The sequence below is a fragment of the Musca autumnalis genome, unplaced genomic scaffold (genome assembly GCF_047663935.1).
Source record: "Musca autumnalis isolate F117 unplaced genomic scaffold, ASM4766393v1 scaffold_2, whole genome shotgun sequence".
NCBI lineage: Eukaryota > Metazoa > Arthropoda > Insecta > Diptera > Muscidae > Musca > Musca autumnalis.
The window spans coordinates 30,882,099-30,903,068 of record NW_027411755.1 but is presented as its reverse complement, the minus strand read 5'-3'; the positions used below and the strand labels follow the sequence as shown (position 1 = coordinate 30,903,068).

The following is a 20,970-nucleotide window of genomic DNA, read 5'->3' as shown; positions in this document are numbered from 1 at the left end:
AATGGATTTTACGTATTCACAATGTTCGTTCGTTTTAATGAAGAGCTACAATTTTGCCTCAAAGCGGTTTTGAAGATATGAACCTGACAAAATGATCTCTTTTGACGTCAAGGCCTCAGGTCTTTAAGGCCGCAGAAGTTCAAGTGATAGGGAAAAAGCCGGTACACGTGTTTTCTTATTTTTGGTCTTCTATTATGCTGCTGTGTCAGATTTAGAATATGATTAATTTTTTTGTCTTGTCGTACAGTATAACAAAAAAAAAGAGTTAAATAATTTCACTACAGGTTCCTTTGAATACCCCTCACCACCCAATTTCGTTCTTCCATGTTGCTTAGTATTAAAATTAAAACAACAATTTGTAGTATTTTTTAATGTTATAAACATTCAGATTTATTATTTTTTTATTTTTATTTTTAAAAGCATTTGTTTTTTTTTTTCAAATACAGTTAAGTGCAATTTATGTAAAAAAGTCCTTTTTTTGAAATTAATTTATAAATAATACTTTTTGTGTGTGTAACCATAAGGTAATATAAAAAATTTAATAAAAAACAATATAGAAACATAATAATTTATTAAAATAAGAAAATTAATAAAAAAATATATATACACAGTGGCTCAAAGTTAATTTTATATCTATGATCTTCCACAATTTTTTACCAACCATCGAATGACCTGAAATCCGTATAGGAAATTATCATACAGCCTAGCCTGATCATGAATGTCAACTCCCCGTGAGTTTTGTTACTCTGTCAATGCAAATTAAAGGAGGGAGTGAGACAACTCACGGGGAGTTGATATTCATGATTGGGCGAATATTTTATCTTTTCTTTCTTTCTCTTCGTTTAATTTTTGATCTAACCTCAAATAAAACAATAAGAACCACTGCATATAAAAATATAATTTAAAACCTAACCAAACATGTGTCAAAAATAAATTTTTATACATAATTTTTTCTTTAGCCAGTCAACTTTTTATAGTAAATAGTAAATTGTTTAATAAAAAGTATCTATGAGATTCTGTGTGTAGTTTTAATATTTTTTTTGAAGAGATATTCATTCAAAATAAAGCACTTTAAAGGCATAATTTAGTTTATTTTTTTTCTAGTTTTCTAGAGCTTATTTTTGATTAGTTTGCTATTGGTTTATTTACTTGTAAAGATTAGACGACCTGCTATATATGGGACAGTTTTTGTATTTCCTTTGAAATTCGCCAAGGGTGAAAAAAGAAAAGTCACTATACTAAAGTCTTGGTCGTCGGCAACAACAGTGTTGTTGGCGCTCGACTTGTCAAAAACTTTGATACTGCCTACACTGTTTGAGGACATCGAGGAGACTACCCTCCGATGAAGTTGGAAACGTTGGATAATTAATTGCATATGTGGACGCCAGACTTACGTAGTATTAAGGAACAAGACTTCGAAGACCCCTACAGTGAACCATACATTTTCCCAAGGCTGAGTGATATCTGCGAAACTGTTTAATCTCTACCATTCCTGTATTCCGGGTGACGTAGGAGAATAATATGCTACATTGGTCTAAGTATACAGTTTAAAAGCAAAACCAACATTCGTCAAAAGAAAATTACACTCTACCAACCACTGATATTACCCGTACTTATGTATGGATCCGACACATGGGTACTTCCAAAAGCAGATGAGGCAGAATTTGGTGTGTTTTAGAGAAAGCTTGATGGGCCAATATGCGTTGACGGTAAATACAGGATGTATATGTAACGTGCTGTACCAGCCGACCTCGATATCGATATAGTAAACTGACCGAATTACAACGTTAGCGTTGACTGGGCCATGTCAACAGAATGGATAAAGACGCCCCCGTCAGCATAGGGCAAAACTCCGATGGAAAGACCAAGTTGAAGACGATGGAGTTTATTCTGAGTGAAAACTCTGCATGAGTTTTCTCACTTTCTCCTTTAAGTTGAAATGGCAGAAAGACAAAATTCACGGAGAAATTTCATTCAGACTAAACCCTGATATCAGAAAACATTACATCCGAAATTGGAGAAGTAAAGTAGCAGTGTTGGTTTGTTTGATAATCTATTCATAGTTCGCTGTGGTCCTCGAATATAAGTGCAAACCGATGGAAAAATATTCAAATCTATCAGAATCTGTCGTTCTGAGAACTGCAGCAGGGTGCCTCCTCATTTTAAATTACCACAACACAATGGCACGCTCTCATTGCAGTTATTGCTCGTGTGTTAACGTGAGAGTAATCCTAATCACCGTATGGTGGATAGGACTCCCACCTTCCAGCCATGTCAGGAAGAATCTACATGATCTAGAGAGAACCCCTAGGTTTAAATAGCATTCACCCAGATGCAGTCGCAGATGCCATAAAAAACTATAGTGTGAATGAGTTTCCACCTCCCAGGCATGTCAGGAGGAATCTTCATGATCCAGAGAGAACCCTTAGGTTCAAATAGCATTCACACAGATGCAGTCGCAGATGCCATAAAAAAACTATCGTGTGAATGAGGTCCTCTTGGTGGTACAGCCGTCTAAATTCCTTTAGATGAAATTTCATCAGGTGGATAAGGTCTTAATTCCACTAAAAGCAAAGTGGGCGAGTTTTTCTGTCCCTAAGCCAAACTGAGAACATAGCCCAAAACCGAGCGAGATCCGTAAAGGCGAACAATGTGCTGAAGGGTATGTAAACACGACTTTAACCCGAAAGGTAAGATTAATGCTGAAGTTCAGTCTGTCGTAGGTATTTCCAAGGTGGTTGGTTTACTTGAGAAGCAAACATCTTCTCAGAAGTCGAACTAGAGTCAACAGCATAAAACTGTGAAGTATGTTCGCTCGTCCGAAGGTCCACCACAGCCTTCGCCATTATTTCGTTAGTCTGTCGAAGGTATTTCCAAGGTGATTGGTCTACTTGAGAAGCAAACATCTTCTGAGAAGTCGAACTAGAGTCAACAGCCTAAAATTGTGAATTATGTTCGCTCGTCCGAAGGTTCACAGCCTTCGCCATTATTTCGTCAGTCTGTCGTAGGTATTTCCAAGGTGGTTGGTCTACTTGAGAAGCAGACGTCTTCTGAGAAGTCGAACTAGAGTCAACAGCCTAAAAGTGTGAAGTATGTTCGCTCGTCCGAAGGTCCACAGCCTTCGCCATTATTTCGTCAGTCTGTCGTAGGTATTTCCAAGGTGTTTGGTCTACTTGAAAAGCAAACGTCTTCTGAGAAGTCGAACTTTAGAGTCAACAGCCTAAAACTGTGATGTATGTTCGCTCGTCCAAAGGTCCACAGCCTTCGCCATTATTTTGTCAGTCTGTCGTAGGTATTTCCAAGGTGGTTGGTTTAATTGAGAAGCAAACGTCTTCTGAGAAGTCGAACTAGAGTCACCAGCCTAAATACCTGTCGTAGGTATTTCCAAGGTGATTGGTCTACTTGATAAGCAAACATCTTCTGAGAAGTCGAACTAGAGTCAACAGCCTAAAACTGGGAAGTATCTTCGTTCGTCCGAAGGTCCACAGACTTCGCCATTATTTCGTCAGTCTGTCGTAGGTATTTCCGAAGTGGTTGGTTTAATTGAGAAGCAAACGTCTTCTGAGAAGTCGAACTAGAGTCACCAGCCTAAATACCTGTCGTAGGTATTTCCAAGGTGATTGGTCTACTTGATAAGCAAACATCTTCTGAGAAGTCGAACTAGAGTCAACAGCCTAAAACTGGGAAGTATCTTCGTTCGTCCGAAGGTCCACAGACTTCGCCATTATTTCGTCAGTCTGTCGTAGGTATTTCCGAAGTGGTTGGTTTAATTGAGAAGCAAACGTCTTCTGAGAAGTCGAACTAGAGTCACCAGCCTAAATACCTGTCGTAGGTATTTCCAAGGTGATTGGTCTACTTGATAAGCAAACATCTTCTGAGAAGTCGAACTAGAGTCAACAGCCTAAAACTGTGAAGTATGTTCGTTCGTCCGAAGGTCCACAGACTTCGCCATTATTTCGTCAGTCTGTCGTAGGTATTTCCAAAGTTGTTGGTTTAATTGAGAAGCAAACGTCTTCTGAGAAGTCGAACTCTAGAGTCAACAGCCTAAAACTGTGAAGTATGTTCGCTCGTCCGAAGGTCCACAGCCTTCGCCCTTATTTCGATGAGGTGTTCTACTCCATTGAAGAATTTAACGGACAGTTGTTGTTGTTGTTGCTGTAGCAGTATAAAAACCTACGTAGAAGCATATGTTTGATGCTGGGTGGGCAGCCGCTGGCCGAAACACTGGTCTCGGGTCAATCCGATACGAAAGAACCCGCTGCCGTGCTGCTACTTCATAGAAAACCATATTAATTATCTTCTATTCTATAACATACCATGTCTAAATTCTCCTATACCATAGAAGATCCGGTCGATAATCTCCTGCTTCATAGAAGACCCTATACCACAAGTCTCATATACCATATTTATGGTCTTTTATCCGATTGAAACCCCTTTTTCTCATATACCAAAGAAGATCCTACACAAGCTTTACTATTCCATAGAAAATCCTATCGATGATTTTATATTCCATAGAAGATCCTATTTAAGGTGTGTAGATGGTATCCTATAAGGACGTGTAGATGGTATCCTATAACATAGAATACAATATCGATGTTATGTTATCCCATAGAATACCCTAAGGTTTAAGGATACAATAGAAGAACATATCGAATGTCACATATACCATAGAAACATTCTGGATGAAGAGTCTTTCGTATGTCTACTGTTCCTTTAGAAGACCCTCTCGATGTCATATTCCATAGGAGAAACATAGAAACATACATAGATATTTGGAAATACAAAAACTGTCCTTTTAGAGGCTCTCTCTAAAGATCTGAATTACTTTATATTCAATGGAATTATATATTGTTATTGTTGGTTTTTTATAAAATAATTGTTATCACGTTCTTAATGAATTATTTGGCTTAAGATATTTGCTAATCATAGAATAAATTAATGTCATTTTATTAATAGAATTATATAAAAAATAATTATAATAAACTTAATATAAAATTAAATGATGTAAAATAATGTAATGATAAAGAGAAAAAATGTTTCCAAGATTGGGCAAGAAAATGTATAACAAAGGTTGACAGACAATGTGAACAACATAAATCGTCACACTTTAACTTCACAGCCGATCCGAAAATTGTTAATTATATTTATTGGTGTGATTCTTGTTTATGTGTCCACGGTGTCCGTGTATCCAAGAATTAGTATAGTCAGTTTATGTCACGGGAAAATCAGATCAGTCAATGTTAAGTTGTAGTTCAATCATCATTCGATGGCAAACAGGCTTACATCCACCATTATTGTAGCTACAACCACCACTAGACCACTATCACTATGGGGGCACATCCATTAGAAGCTGCCTGTTGTATAAAACTGGATGTAGATGCTTGAAAATGTAATCCTATTAACTTCTAAATTAAAATTGGACTTCAATTGCAAAGTAAATATTCCATAGCTCTCAGGAGATAAAAAAACATTCTCCGACCAAATAACCATTTAAAATGGCTACTAAGAGAGAGATCAATCTCACGGCAGCGGGTTCTTTCGTACTGGATTGACCCGAAACTATAGTGTTTCGGTCAGCGGCTGCCAACCCAGCATCAAACCTATGCTTCTACATAGGTTTTTATGCTGCTAAAACAACAACAACAACTAAGAGAGAAATACAACATACAAAAGGATAGCCAACTATTCCATAGCTCTCAGCAGAAAAAAAAACAACATTCTCCACCCACATATAACCAGTTAAAATGCCTATTAAGAGAGAGATATCCGTGATGCATTCTATCACAAATAAGGGGATGTAAATCCCTCTACTTAGATAACACTGTGCAACAAAATTCAATTTTTTTCAAAATGATGGGAAAAATCTAGTAGATTATGAAAGTAGAGCTAAAAATGTGAGACACGTGTATCGGCGTTTTAAAAGTTTACGTCGGAAAGTAACCAAAATAGGCGGGGCAAGTTCCGTCCATTTTTAATTTTTTCGAAATATTCGAGTTAAGATATCTATGAATCCTTGCATTTCAGGTATATAGTGTCTTTGGCAACTTTACTAAGGAGGGTGTGGGGAATATTTTTGTTAAACATTTTAACCCTCATGCGGTTCATCAAAGGGGTCTTTTTTGTCCTTTTTTTAAAAATCTTTCAAAAACTCCGTAAAAATGTGATTGTATCAAATCCAAATATTCTACAAAATTGTTCGCCATAAAATTTTACTATAGGTCTCAGAATACACCAAATCTGTAACTCTTGTCTAATCGCCAGGAATCTCTCAAAATGAAATTCGGACTTCATCTGAGTTTATTCAAAATTGTCCCACAAAACATAATTTTAGAGAGATGATGTCAGAGACAAAAATATTCTTCGTCAAATTTCACTATGGGTCACCAAAGAAATGAAATGTCTATTTACATTTTATAGCATGAAAATATCAGTATCAATTTTGCTGAAAAAACATGAAAATATTTCTCAATTTTTTTGTTGACATTTTTTTCCTTCTTTTTTTGAGTTGATAGATGGAAGTAATATGAAACTTGGTTACAGGTGAAAAGTGTCAAAGGATGAAAAGTTCTACACAAAATTTCACTGTGAGTTTCAAAATAAAACATATATCTATGTATACGATTTCCTTAAAAAACCTAGATTACAAATTTATATATATTAGGATGAATTTATATGGTTTAATTTTGGACTGTTAATTTTACATAATTCCATACTGGATCAAAATCTAGGCAAAAACCTTTACTTTTTGGGAATATTGTTAAAGAAAGAAATGTTCCAAATGAAATTTCATTATGAGTCTCTGAATAAAAGAAATCTGTAACCATAACATATAACATTCTTAGCAGCACTTGTTTTTGATATATAGTTTTTGGGGCCATATTTTCCAATTTTCATAGAGATTGTCGTTGTGATTGAAAAATATAAATATCTTATTGATGGTTTTTCGTTATAAATTCATACAGAGTATGTTATGCGTTCAATTTAAACAGCTTTAAAAACATTTGTGGTGAATATATATTTGAAAAATATAGAAAAACCCCAGATCGGACCTGCCAAAATTGCGTATTTTTAATACTTTCAACTTAAATTCCGTAGTTAGGATAAGCCATTGGTTACTTATATTGCATGCGAAAATACATTAGAGGTCTACGGCTATGGTCCCGTGAAAATATAGGTGTCATATGGGCTCTCACATGCACAATTTGGTGTGGTCCAAAAAAAATAAAATGATGGGACTCACTCCTACTTTGGTGGCATTTACGGAATTAACCCTAGCAATTGACATAAATAGCTGTATCATTAATGTCCATAACGAACCCAGTTAGGATATAGTCATTTATGCCAATTTCTGAGGTTTATTCCGTAAATGCCACCAAAGTAGGAGTGAGTCCCATCGTATGGTTTTCGTATTTTTGCATTGAAATGTTGGTGGTTTTGTTTGTACGGGACACGGTGGAATAAGAAGTTGTTACATCAAATCATACCAAACGTCAAATTTGGTCAAAATAATTTATTATTTTGAATTGCTTGTTTACATTTTGTATGTATGTGTTTTTATTCACAATAATGCATTTTGACAACTAGTGCCATAACCAGCTGTTTTGCCGCTGTACCTGTATTATTGTCCCATGGTACGAGAATCGTTTTGTTTATTTGCGTTCATTGATCAATGGTCACATATTTCATAGAAGAAACTATCCAAGGTCGCATATACCATAGAAGACCTCATGGATGGTCTCCTATACTATAGAATACACTATCTAAGGTATCTTATACCATAGATGACCGTATTGATGGCATTTTATTCCATAGAAGACCCTCCTATCGATAATCTTCACTTTTAACTTTATTTCGTAGGTCTAATGTTCCTTAGAACGTCCTATCGATTATCACCCTATTTCATAGAAGACACCATCTATAGTTTTTTAATTAATAGAAGACCCTTTCGACCGCCTTCATAATGTAGCTTCTAATCTTTCATTTAAAATGAAAGAAAAAGGAAAGATTTTGAAATGGACCCCCACACTGTTTACTATCAGGGTGATTATGAATGTAAACTCCCCGTGAGTTTTGTCTTTCTGTCGTTTCAACTTAAAGGAAAAAGTGAGAAAACTAACGGGGAGCTGATATACATAATTGGGCTGTATATTCTCAACTATCTCATGAGGACTTCAGACCAAACGAGATGTCACTATTTAATTTCATACTGAACTTCGAGAGATAAGAATCGTTGGATCTGTATGACGAACTGCCATATGGAAAGCACTGAGCATAAAGGGAGTAGCCCAGCAAATATTCCGTGTAAAAAGAATTATGTACGAACATGCAGCATGCTCGGTCCTTACAACGGGAACCCAAGTCAACAATTTCACACAAAGACGGAACCTTAAGCCATGGTGTATTCTGGCACCCCTTCTGTCAACAATTGTATTGGATGAAATACTGATTGAACTCTGTTCTCAGCGAGGAGGCATAACATGGAGTCTCTCACACCAATTCGTAAACGTGGATAATGTTTATCATTCAACGATATATAACTTTTCCGGGGGAAGTACATACTTCCCGAGATATGGGTCTTGACATTTTACTATTTTACTTGGGCAATATGGGTATCATTTTAAAGCTCGTGGTGAGTACTTTTGATTGCGTTTACGGGTTTTGCTCCTGTCCATAGGAAAAAGTCTTAAATCCCGGCCGAAGGCCGGCTACTTAAATCTCGGGAAGTATGGACTTACCCCTGGAAAGATATATATAGTTGTGATCAGGGTCTCAAGGACTACCTATGGTGAAAATTTCAGCCCGATCCGAGAGGTGCCCATAAATAAAGTAATGGTGTTAAAGTAGGACTTTCCCGAAATGTCAAGACCCATATCTCGGGAAGTATGGACTTCCCCCGGGAAAGATATATATAGTTGGGATCAGGGTCCCAAGGACTACCTATGGTGAAAATTTCAGCCCGATCCGAGAGGTGCCCATAAATAAAGTAATGGTGTTAAAGTAGGACCTTCCCGAAATGTCAAGACCCATATCTCGCAACGTTGGCACTTGAGATACACACCAAGAAAACTTAGGCCAGTAGAGAAAACACCATGCTAGAAGGACAAGCAATAGAATACGTCCATAGCTTCTGTTATCTGGGAAGCACTGTAATAACAAATATCAATAGGCTAAACAAAGCGAGAGCAGTTTTAAGACGACAGCAAGTTGTACGGAGAAGCTAACATATATCCATGAAAACTAAGCTTAAAATTGCCGAAGCATGTGTAAAATCTATTCTGCAGATAAACCTGGATTTTATACAACTAACACTATCAGGCAAAAGTTGCAGGTATTCGTAAAAAAGCCTGAGGGTCAATCATATGCAGAATATTCTGCTCCAACACCATGAGTAACATGGAGGTATTGAACTTAACGAACCAGAAACCCATACAAAATCAGATTAAATGTAGAAAGTGGAGATGAATTAGTCACACCTTCAGAAAAATTTTCATAACATAACCATGTAAGATGACAATGCTCTGTGGAAGCCCTATGCTCAAGTGGAGCAACAGAAACAAAATGATTTTAGTATGAAGCAATGTAAGCACTTTTGGGTATTTGGACAGGAAATTGAGAATATGTTGACGATTATAAAAATCTTAGATCTGCAACAGGGTGCCTTCTCATGTCTGTAGTGGATCATTTACATGAGGAGACGAATATACTTCCCTTAGTCTGCATTATAATATACTTTATCTGGACTAATTGTGTGTTATCTGTGAGTCATCCTAATCATAAAATGGTTGGATAGGAAGGACCCTCAGTCGTTTTAGGAAGGATATTCATGATGTAGAGGGGGGAGTCAAAAGTTACAACAGCTGCTTCTAATTCAACAGACTATCAGATTGGATTAGGTAGCATTCAAACAGATGCAGTCGGTCCTAGAGGCCAGGGTAGTTTTGGCATAACCATGTTGTGGATTGTGCAGCCTTTTTAATTCTTAATGGACAGAATTGAGGACAACATGCACAACGTGGCACAGAAAACCGATGAGCCAATCAGCCCAAGATTTTGTCATGGGACCTACGTACAGAATCCATACAGAATGCTATGTTCAACTTTAACGATGCACTTTTTCTATGTTCGACTTCAATGACGTACTTTCTTTAACAGACAGCCTATTAAAGTAGGTTTTTGGTAGGCCAATTTTTCTAGTGCCAACTTATTTTACACAGGTATTGTAAGCAACTATACTGCTTGGGCCATAAAGTTTATGCAGAATATCTTTTCAAAAACTCGAGGTCAAAGAATGTCTTACCAAAAATTTCTTTTAAGTCTCATGAAAGAACTGGCCTGTCTTAACAGAAAAGTTTTATGGAAACACTCGCTTAAAATTTCAAGAAAGTATTGGATAAATTGTAAATCACTTAACAACCTTGATGTAAAACATACAAAACCCAAGTGGACCACAACCATTGACAATTCGTTAGAAGATACTAATTAGATCTAATAATTGAGGTTATGAAAAATAATATTAAAAAATATTCATTAGAATGTCTTGCAATACCTGTTTTTGTCCGAAATTTTGTAAGATATTTGAAAGCATAACATAACATCGGGTTCATAATTGAGGTTAGGGAGAATATTCCTCTAAATGATTGGCTCTTTTCACTACATTTTGAGAAATTTAAGTTTAGGAATACAATAATGGGTAAATTTATAATTCCCTCGTATAAAAGATAGTCAAAATTATGGGTGTGTATTTGAGGTTATGGAAAATTACCATACATTTTCAATTTTTCTTCATAGATCAAGGTTAGGGAGAAAATCTTTAAGATAATTGGCTCTTTTCAATACATTTTGAGAAATATTAAAAATTAAGAACGAATTTTGTAATATACATCAATATTAATATACGATGTTTGAGAGAAAAACAATATTTGAGGTTATGTAGGGTATGTAGGATTGAGGTTATGTAGGAGGTTAGGAAGAATATTACTCTAAATGATTGGCTCTTTTCACTACAGTTTGAGAAATTTGAGTTTAGGAATACAATAATGGGTAAATTTATAATTCCCTCGTATATAAGATATTCAAAATTATGTGTGTGTATTTGAGGTTATGGAAAATCACCGTAAATTTTCCATTTTTCTTTATAGATGATAAAGGTTAGGGAGATATCTTTAAAATAATTGGCTCTTTTCAATACATTTTGAGAAATATTAAGAATTAATAACGAATTTTTAATATAAATCAAACGAAGTTTGAGAGATAAACAATATTTGAGGTTATGTAGGATCATAAAAGACTATCAAGTGTATCCCATAGAAAATTCGTGATAAAAGCGATAATTAAACGAAAATATTTTAAAAATTGAACATTTCTGATTATAAAAATAATCATACATGATGTTATGTGGAGTATCTTAACTGAAAGGGGATCAAAGATTGCCAATAATAAAATCTAAAATAAATCTTCCACCTATGAATAGTTAAAGAAATGCATAGTTCCATTTTAAAAAAGTTCATTTTTAAAATATATTAAAACAATTGAAAATTTCTCAATATTAAAAGTAATAAAATTTGAGGTTAGGAATATATAGGTATTTGAGGTTATTGCCCATCACCATTAGTAGTGTGGATAATACGCTTTACTTATATAATTTTCCCAGTATAAATGAGAGGAAGTTTTAGATTTGGAATACTCAATGTTTGAGTTGATATAATGGAAACATAGCTAAGTATACCAATATTAAAAATGATTTTGAAGAATATTTTTTCATAGATGATGCAATTAGACCAAGCATGGTCACATTTGGCACGGCGGTGCCGATAATTTTCGGCAATTTACACGCACACGATCCGAATACACAGAAAGAGCGTACAAAAGAGAACAAATGTTTTGATTTGTTATTGTTTTATAGCTTGTGTGAATACAAACTTACTAACACACTGTTATAAGTTGCCAATATTATGAATACATTCACATTTTCTTCGTTCTCTTTTTGGTCATGTCTGAATTAGATGTTGTGAGGATTACAAAATATTGGAGGTTATGTTGAGCATAAGCAAATTTAAAGGTTGCACATATCAAATACATATATTCGAGATTACGACTAGAATGATGTGTTTAAGGTAATGAAATTTGAGGTTATGTGGAACATCATTACGGGCATAATTAACAAATTTTAAGTTTCCTCATATCAACGATATCCGACCAAAACCATAGTTAACAGGTAAAAAAGTATCAGTCGGCAGAGATATACCCTCAGCATGTGTATATTGAAACCATTTTTTCGCAAAATACGTATGTATTTAGGGGGTTTTAAAAATTTTGGGCGTTTGAACAGACAAAAATGTTGATTAGGATTAAAGATCAAAAGTTTTGCGGAGGAGATACTAAAAGGAATGGATCGACATTGACCGTTATGGAAGTGGATCTCCAGCCACAACACATGGTGCCATAGGGGGTTTTTACACTCTTCGGGCTGTTTGCTCAAGAAGTATGGACTTGCCCCTAAAAATACTTTTACCATCGTAAATGAGGCAGAGAATGCAAGTTGCTTCAACAAAAATCAAAGTGATTCGATATCAGGTCTTAAAGTGAACTTAACCGAAATTTTGTGTGGGAGGTACCGGATGGAGTGGACAAATATAGTCCATATTTGAACCTGATCTATATCTAGTAGATATATTAGGATGTGTAAAGTATAGACCAATTCGGCCACTCCCTTCAAGAGTTACCGTACGAACAAATTTTCCGAACATTTTTGAACTTTTGTGGGGGAGGTACCTGAAGGAGTGGACCGATATGGCTTATCTTCAAACTTAAACTATGTTTGGACAAAATATTAATAAGGCCATATTGTGGACCGAATCGGCAGATCCGTTCGAGAGTTATCTTGCGCTCCAACCACCACACACGGTGTCATAGGGGTTTTTTGCAACTTTCATGCTATTTTCTCAGGAAGTATGGACTTGCCCCTGATGAAACTTGTATCGTCGTATGGAGGGCACTGAACATAAGTTGCTACAACCAAAATCAAAGCGAGTCGAGACCAGGCCCTAAACTGAACTTTTCCGAAATTTTGTGTGGGAGGTACCCGAAGGAGTGGACCTATTAAGACCATATTGGAACCTCATATTACACTGGTAGAAAGTTTACGCTATACAAAGTATGGACCAAATCGGTCTCTCCCATCAAGAGTTATCGTGCGCACAAACTTTCCAAACATTTTCGAACTTTTGTGGGGGAGGTACCGGAAGGAGTGGACCGATGTAGCTCATCTTCGAACTTAAACTAAGTTTGGGCAAAATATTACGAAAGCCAAAATTTGAACTGAATCGGTTCATCCGCTCGAGAGTTATCGTGCGCTCCAGCCAGCAGGACAGACAGACGGACGGACATTGCTAGATCGACTCAAAATTGTCTGAAACGGATATCGTACAAACATACTTGGGGTCTAAAACCATTATTTCTATGAGGCACATTTTTGGCCGTATCAAAGTGTAAATACCCTCTTTAGCCTAAAGGCTGAGGGTATAAAAAGATGTGTTTAATAGGCCGGGGTGATTTGTATTGAAGGAAAAAAGTGATAGTGGGCGCCTGGAGTTTCTGATTCTTGGGATTGTACTGAGCAAAAAAGTCCACTAGACCATATGTCTACGGTGAAAGTTGAGCCCCCGGATTTTGACTTGAAATTTTTTTCAAGGATATTTTGGCCAAACCATATCTCAGAAACTTGACCTATCCTGCAAAATTTCCTTTTGCGTTCTTAGTACACTCAACAAGGGCTTTCATCTCAAAAATGAAATTTCCACCCACTGACTTTGAGTCAAATTTTGTAGCACAATGTAATTTATCGATATTTTCCGAAAAATGTGCACATTCACGGGGCCATAACTGCCTGAAGGAGCGTTCCAATGCTTTTGCTGTGTACTAGAGAGTTCTTAATTATTGTCTTGCCTACAATTTTTGTCTTTGTGTTGGATCGAAAATCTCAGTGGTTTGGCTGTTACATATATGCCAAAATATCCAAAAAACCTTGAAAAAAAAACTTCAAGTCAAAATCCGGGGGCTCGATTTTCACCGTAGACATATGGTCTAGTGGACTTTTTTGCTCAGTACAATCCCAATAATCAGAAAATCCAGGCGCTCGTGGTGGTGTACAACAAATCGCCCCACCCTAGTGTTTAAGGTTGTGAAGGAAAATTTCCATCAATTTGTGAAAATTATTTCCAATAGATTTTGAAAAATATTAAAACAACTGAAAATTCCATAACATAATAATAGATCAAATTTGGGGTTAGGAAAACACAATATTTGAGGTTATGTGGAGCATCATTAGTGTTATGATAATAAATAACAATTTTTAAGGTTTCCTCACATCAAAGATATTAGAAATAATGTGTAGAGTGAGGTAATGAAAAATATCCCTCAATTTTCGAAAATGACTTCATATGAAATTTGAGATTATGAATAACAATCTTTGAGGTTATGTGTAACCTCATTATGGTTATGGAAATAATGAACATTTCTAAATTTTCTCTGGCAAATATATGTATTCTAAATTATGCTTAAAACAATGTGTTTAAAGTTATGGAGAAATATTTTCCATTAATTTTCAAATTTTCTTCTTTGATTAGCAAATACCAAATCAAAAAATTTTATTCAAATACTGTTATTTGTATTAAAAAATAAAACATCAATCTCGTAAGATTTTTTTGCAACAAACACCTGTCTTTACATTTTATTAAAACGTTTAATGGTTAAACCCATGGGAAAGGCTTCAATATGTTGTCTAAACCAAGAAGAAGAAGAGCCACCACCACCACCACCACTATTAGCTTTGGTATTTTTATCATTGGCCAATAGAAATTTCGAATCATTGAAATCTTTGGCCGAACAACAATATTTATCTGAACAAAAACGACAATTACTATAAGAAGAAGAAGCAGAATATGGTGATGCTACAACATCGTCATCTTCAATTAAAAGTTTTGAGGATTTCTGATCATAACGCAAATACAGAGTCAAACAAACAAATAACAAAAAGAGTAGAATACAAGTTGCACCACTGGCAATACTGGCCTTTTCCAAAATGGGTCGAGGACGCCGTGGTTGATATGAACCATCCAATTCTTTGTATTCACATCGAGCTCCCGTAAAACCAATAGCACATTCACAATTATAGATAATGGAATCGGCAATTTTCACCGTAAAACAAGTGGCATCATTCAAACAATACCAGGCATCATAATTAGCGGGACATTTAAAGGTTGGAAAAGTGATATTGGGTCTTGGTGTAGTCGTTGTTGTGGTAGTCGTGGTGGTTGTTGTAGAAGTAGTAGTCTCCCTTGTCGTTGTGGTACTATGTAAGGTGGTGGTAATGGGTATTTTTGTGGATGTGGGTGCGGCAATTGATGAAGGCCTTGGCTTGGGCAAAGAACGACTAGAACAAGCCATGGTCAATGGGGCCATATGAAATATGGTTACAATTAGAGAGCAGAGAAATAAAATTCGTGGTTTGTTTAATATAAATTTCGTAATGGTAAACATTTTGAAATTGTAAATTGTATACTAGGAAATGGAATGATATTTTTAAAAGATTCTTAAATTTGGATAGTCTTATAATGAATCAGATTCTTGTTTGTATGTAATACAGTTATAATAATATTAGGTTGTTATTTTTTATGGTATTTGGTTTGTTTTAAACTAAATTAAAATTGTGTAATAAGTTAATTAATAAATTAATAAGGTTTTTTAGGTTTGTTCTGTTTTAAATAATTATTTCAATATTTGGTATATTTACTTGAGTAAATGTGTGTGTGTGTGTTTAATACAATTATATATAAAATACAGTCAAATTTAAAAAAAAAAAATTATCACAAATTACAAAAAAACTATTTTTTGTCGTTAATGTTAAAATTATTAAAATAATTAATTGGAAAATTCTACATAAATTAATTAAAATTATAACTCTTATTTGGAAATTGTAATCTTATCACTTTTTCGCATATATAAAATGTCATAAACTATTTTCTCTGGACGTTATATTTCTCCAAATATAGACTGAGAGTTATTTAGATCAACAATACGCCGCCGCTCTGCCTTCGTTGATTTGTTCCGCTTTCGCAAACTTCCAAACTCTGTGGTGGTTTCCTGTTGTGGGGGAGGGAAGAAGGAAAAAAGAGAACATTATTAAATGTGTTAAAAATTCCCCCACATTTTGTTAGTGTTGTAGGGAAGCTGTAAGAAAAAACGGGAAATAAACAATAAAATGAAATAAGAATATTTTTTGAAGGTTGAAAGGGGGAATTTATAACCTATTAGATCTATACTTGTTTGAACAAGTACCAACAGACCCGCAGCAAAACTTAGATAGTTCTGAATTTAAAAATAATTATACATAAGTTTATAAGAGAGAGCTATAATTGAATTGGAGTTTGAGATTATTAATGATAATATGCATCCTCATAGTTAAATAGTCAAAGAAATGCAAATTTCCATATAAAAGAAGTTCATTTCGAAATATATTAAAACACTTCAAGAAAATAAAAAACAATCGTTTGAGGTTATAAATACATAAAATTTGAGGTTATTCTACGGTATGTCCCAGAACTGCAAGAACCTACTAATTATTACTATTTTTTCCGATAACATAAAGGAAAAAATCTTATCGTAGTAAAAAATAGTAGCTTTTTACAGGTTCTGGAACAGAGCACATCATATGGAATTTCAAAGACATTAATTAAAACAAGTGGCAACAAGTGGCACATGAGTGATAGGTGAAAGACTATCAACTATTCAAAAAAAAAAAAAATCGAAATATACAGAAGCCAAGACATAAGTTAATGGTTATTGTTGTTCTTGTGAAAAAAAGCTTGTAACAGATACAAAAACATTTATTGAGGTTAAGGAAATATATTTTTTCCTGTAGCAGAAACCTCAGAATCAATATCAGAAAATGTATTTATTCAGTGAATACTCCCCAAACCCTAGTCAGAAAGAGTTCAAAATAGGGCTTAAATGTCGTTTAGGGGCACATCTCGGATCGGTCTGAAATTTTTTACAGTAGATAACCCTTGGCATCCTGAATACAACGATATATAATTTTCCGGGGGGAAGTCCATACTTCCCGAGATATGGGTCGGTCTTGACATTTCGGAAATTTCGTACTTTCATACCTTTAGGTTGTTTATGGACACCTCTGGGATCGCATCGAAATTTTTACAGTAGATAGCCCTTGGCATCCTGAATACAACGATATATAATTTTCCGGGGGGAAGTCCATCATTCCCGAGATATGGGTCTTGACATTTTACAATTCTAACGTGGGCAATATATGGGCATCGTTTTAAAGCTCATGGAGAGTACTTTTATGCACGTGACCTATTTTTACACCTGTTTATAGGAGAATGTATTAAATTCCTGTTCAAAGCCGGCTACTTAGGAATCTTTAAATTTATAAGAAAGTTTTGTTTGCGTAGTCCAACTTTCGTCATTGTCCATAGGAGAACGTTTTAAATCCCCTTAAGAACACTTTCAATTTAAAAGAGAGTTTTGATCGCGTAGCCCTCTTTTGTCCCTGTCCATAGAAGAAAGTCTTAAATCCCCGGCCGAAGGCCGGCTACTTAAGAACACTTTCAATTCTAAAGAGAGTTTTGATCGTGTAGCCCAATAATAGCTTAATAAATTATTATTAGAAAATCCAATTACCATTATTAGTTATTGTCGGCATTGGCAAGTACTCTTCGTGAGCTTTAAAACAAGTCCCATATTGCATAGGTTTTAAAAATAATGGTGTAAAAGTAAAAAAGTCAAGACCCATATCTCGGTAAGAACGGACTTCCCCACAGAAAGCTATATATCGTTGTGTTCAGTGTGCCAAGGGCTATCTATGGTAAAAATTTTAGCCCGATCCGAGAGGTGCCCATAAACAAACTAAAGGTGATAGATGTACGAAATCTCCCAAATGTCAAGACTAGGGTGGGGCGATTTGAACACCACCACGGGTGCCTGGATTTTCTGATTATTGGGATTGTACTGAGCAAAAAAGTCCACTAGACCATATGACTACGGTGAAAATCGAGCCCCCGGATTTTGACTTGAAGTTTTTTTTTCAAGTTTTTTTTGGATATTTTGGCATATATGTAACAGCCAAACCAATGAGATTTTCGATCCAACACAAAGACAAAAATTGTAGCCAAGACAATAATTAAGATCTCACTAGTACACAGCAAAAGCATTGGAACGCTCCTTCAGGCTGTTATGGCCCCGAGAATGTGCACAATTTTCGGAAAATATCGATAAATTACACTGTGCTACAAAATTTGACTCAAAGTCAGTGGGTGGAAATTTCCTTTTGGAGATGAAAGCCCTTGGTGAGTGTACTAAGAACGCAAAAGGAAATTTTCAGGATAGGTCAAGTTTCTGAGATATGGTTTGGCCAAAATATCCTTGAAAAAAATTTCAAGTCAAAATCCGGGGGCTTGATTTTCACCGTAGACATATGGTCTAGTGGACTTTTTTGCTCAGTACAATCCCAAGAATCAGAAACTCCAGGCGCCCACTATCACTTTTTTCCTTCCATACAAATCGCCCCGGCCTAGTCAAGACCCATATCTCAGGAAGTATGGATTTCCCCCCGGAAAATTATATATCGTTGTGTTCAGTGTGCCAAGGGCTACCTATGGTAAGAATTTCAGCCCGATCCAAGAGTTGCCCATAAACAACCTATAGGTGTTAAAGTACGAAATTTCCGAAATGTCAAGACCCATATCTCTTGAAGTATGGACTTCCCCCCGGAAAATTATATATCGTTGGAATCAGGGTCCCAAGGGCTAACTGTGGTAAAAATTTCAGCCCGATCCGAGAGTTGCCCCTAAACGACACTTGTTCCCAAAATAGCAGTAACCAGACTGAAAAATAAGGAGGAAATATTAATCGAAAATAATACTAAACGAGGTTTTAGACAAGGAAATTTATTTTTTTAACCCTCAGCATTTATGCTAACGAGGGTGTATAATTTTTATACGGGCAAATGTGCCTCATCGTAATAATGGTTTTAGACCCCAAGTATGTTTGGACGAAATCAGTTTAGTTTAGGAACTGCTCTCGAATGGCTTTGATTTTTGTTGTAACAACTTGTATTCACTGTCCACTATACGACGGCATAAGTTTCATCAGGGGCAAGTCCATACATCCTGAGAAAATAGCCTGAAAGGTGCAAAAAAAAACCCCATATACTCGACTTGTGGACTCGGACAAGACGATACTCTGGTTAGCTCACACACCTGGCTCCTGATTTTTTATGGACACAGATAACTGAAATTTTACAAGAACTAACATATTTAAGTTGCTCCAACGAAAACAACAATAGATGCTACTACCCGGTTCTCAACCGATTGTTTAAGAAGCACTCAAGCTACATTGGAAAAACCCAGCTAACAAAGAAAAATTCGACCTCCATAATGTGCCTTTCAAACGACAGTCCGTTCGAAAGAGTGCAACCTAAAAGAATCACTAACGTGTAGTCAATCCCACGGCAGCGGGTTCTTTGTACCGGATAGACCCGAGACTATGAGCGTTTCGGCCATCGGCTGCCAACCTACCAGTAGCATCAATCCTATGCTGCTAGAACAACAACTTTAGTGTAGTAAATGCGTTTTACTAGTCCACCCCATCCATTGCAGCAGAAGAACACCAACTTCCAAGACAATCCCGAGTGGTTTTAGTTTATTTTAGAATAGGATGATGCAATCGTCACAGTTCGGCCAGAACTAAAAGAATAAAATCCAAAACTAGCTCAACCAGAGACCGCCGTGCGATAGAACAGTGATGGTGGCGCTTGACTTATCAAAAGCCTTTGATACAGTCAGGCACTCTACGCTGTTTGAGGACATTGAGCAGACAAACCTTCGGCCAAGCTTGAAACATTGGATAGTCAATTATATGTGTGGACGCCAGTCGTATGTGGAATTCAGGAACAAGAAATCCAAGCCCCGTAGAGTGAAACAGGGGGTTCCCCAAGGTGGGGTGATATCTCCGGAAGTGTTTAACCTCTACCTCACCTGTGTTCCGCCACCTCCAGACGGCATCGAGATCGTAACGTGTGCGTATGATTGCACGATCCTGGCGTCGGGTACCTATCCCGATGACATCTGTAAGAGACTGAACAACTATTTAACCAATCTTATCACCTTTTTCCATTCGAGGAATATGCATATTTCCGCCACAAAATCAACAGCCACTCTGTTCACCCCATGGACGGCGCAGTTTGGAAGAGAATTGAATGTCGTGGTCGATGGTAGCAGAATTCCGACCACAAACTGCCCCAAAATTTTAGGGGTCACATTCGACACTACTTTCACGTCGTGACACGCCACAGCTATCTGCGACAAACTGAAAAGTAGTCCCTATCCGACAGCACTTGGGGTGCAGATAAAGAAACCTTGTTGACCACATATAACGCGATAGGTCGGTCTATGGTAAGCTATGCGGCGCCAGTCTGGTCTCCTAGATTATGTGATACGAATTGGAAAAAGATTCAAACTTGCCAGAATGCCGCCCTGAGAACAGCAACAGGGTGCATCCTCAAATCTTCAGTGGACCATCTACATGAGAAGGCAAATATTCTTCCAGTAAAGCAACACAATGAGATGCTTTCGTTGCAGTACCTGCTTGGATGCTACCGCGTGAGCCATCCCAATCACCATCTTGTGGGTAGGCCCGACACATTCAGGCAGATCAGGAAGGATATCCATGCTCTAGAGGGAGAGGTCCAACGATACAGGAGAGAACCTCTAGATCAACAGGCATATTAAGCAGGATTGAATAGCATTCACACAGACGCAGTTGCCAAGGCCATAAGCAATTATTGTGTGAATGCAGTCATCGGAGTACAATACGATGGATTGGGAAAGGCGTCACAACAACACCTAAAGGTGACGCACTGTATTATAGCTGCCATGACATAAAGCATGAGTCTGG

The 20,970-nt window shown here is 36.4% G+C and overlaps 1 protein-coding gene across 4 annotated transcripts in view; it reads right to left on the bottom strand.

Moving 5' to 3' along the window:
• Positions 1 to 846: 846 nt before the first annotated feature.
• LOC141393855 (protein spitz-like) overlaps positions 847 to 20,970 on the bottom strand; it is a 139,956-nt gene continuing 119,832 nt past the window's right edge. For 2 of the 4 annotated variants that reach the window (XM_073967413.1, XM_073967414.1), the window contains one exon: positions 847 to 16,140. In XM_073967413.1, coding sequence (XP_073823514.1) covers positions 14,722 to 15,537 — 816 coding nt within the window. In that variant the 5' untranslated portion in view covers positions 15,538 to 16,140 and the 3' untranslated portion in view covers positions 847 to 14,721. The remainder of the gene's footprint in view (positions 16,141 to 20,970) is intronic. The other 2 variants (XM_073967415.1, XM_073967417.1) reach the window with 2 other exon arrangements.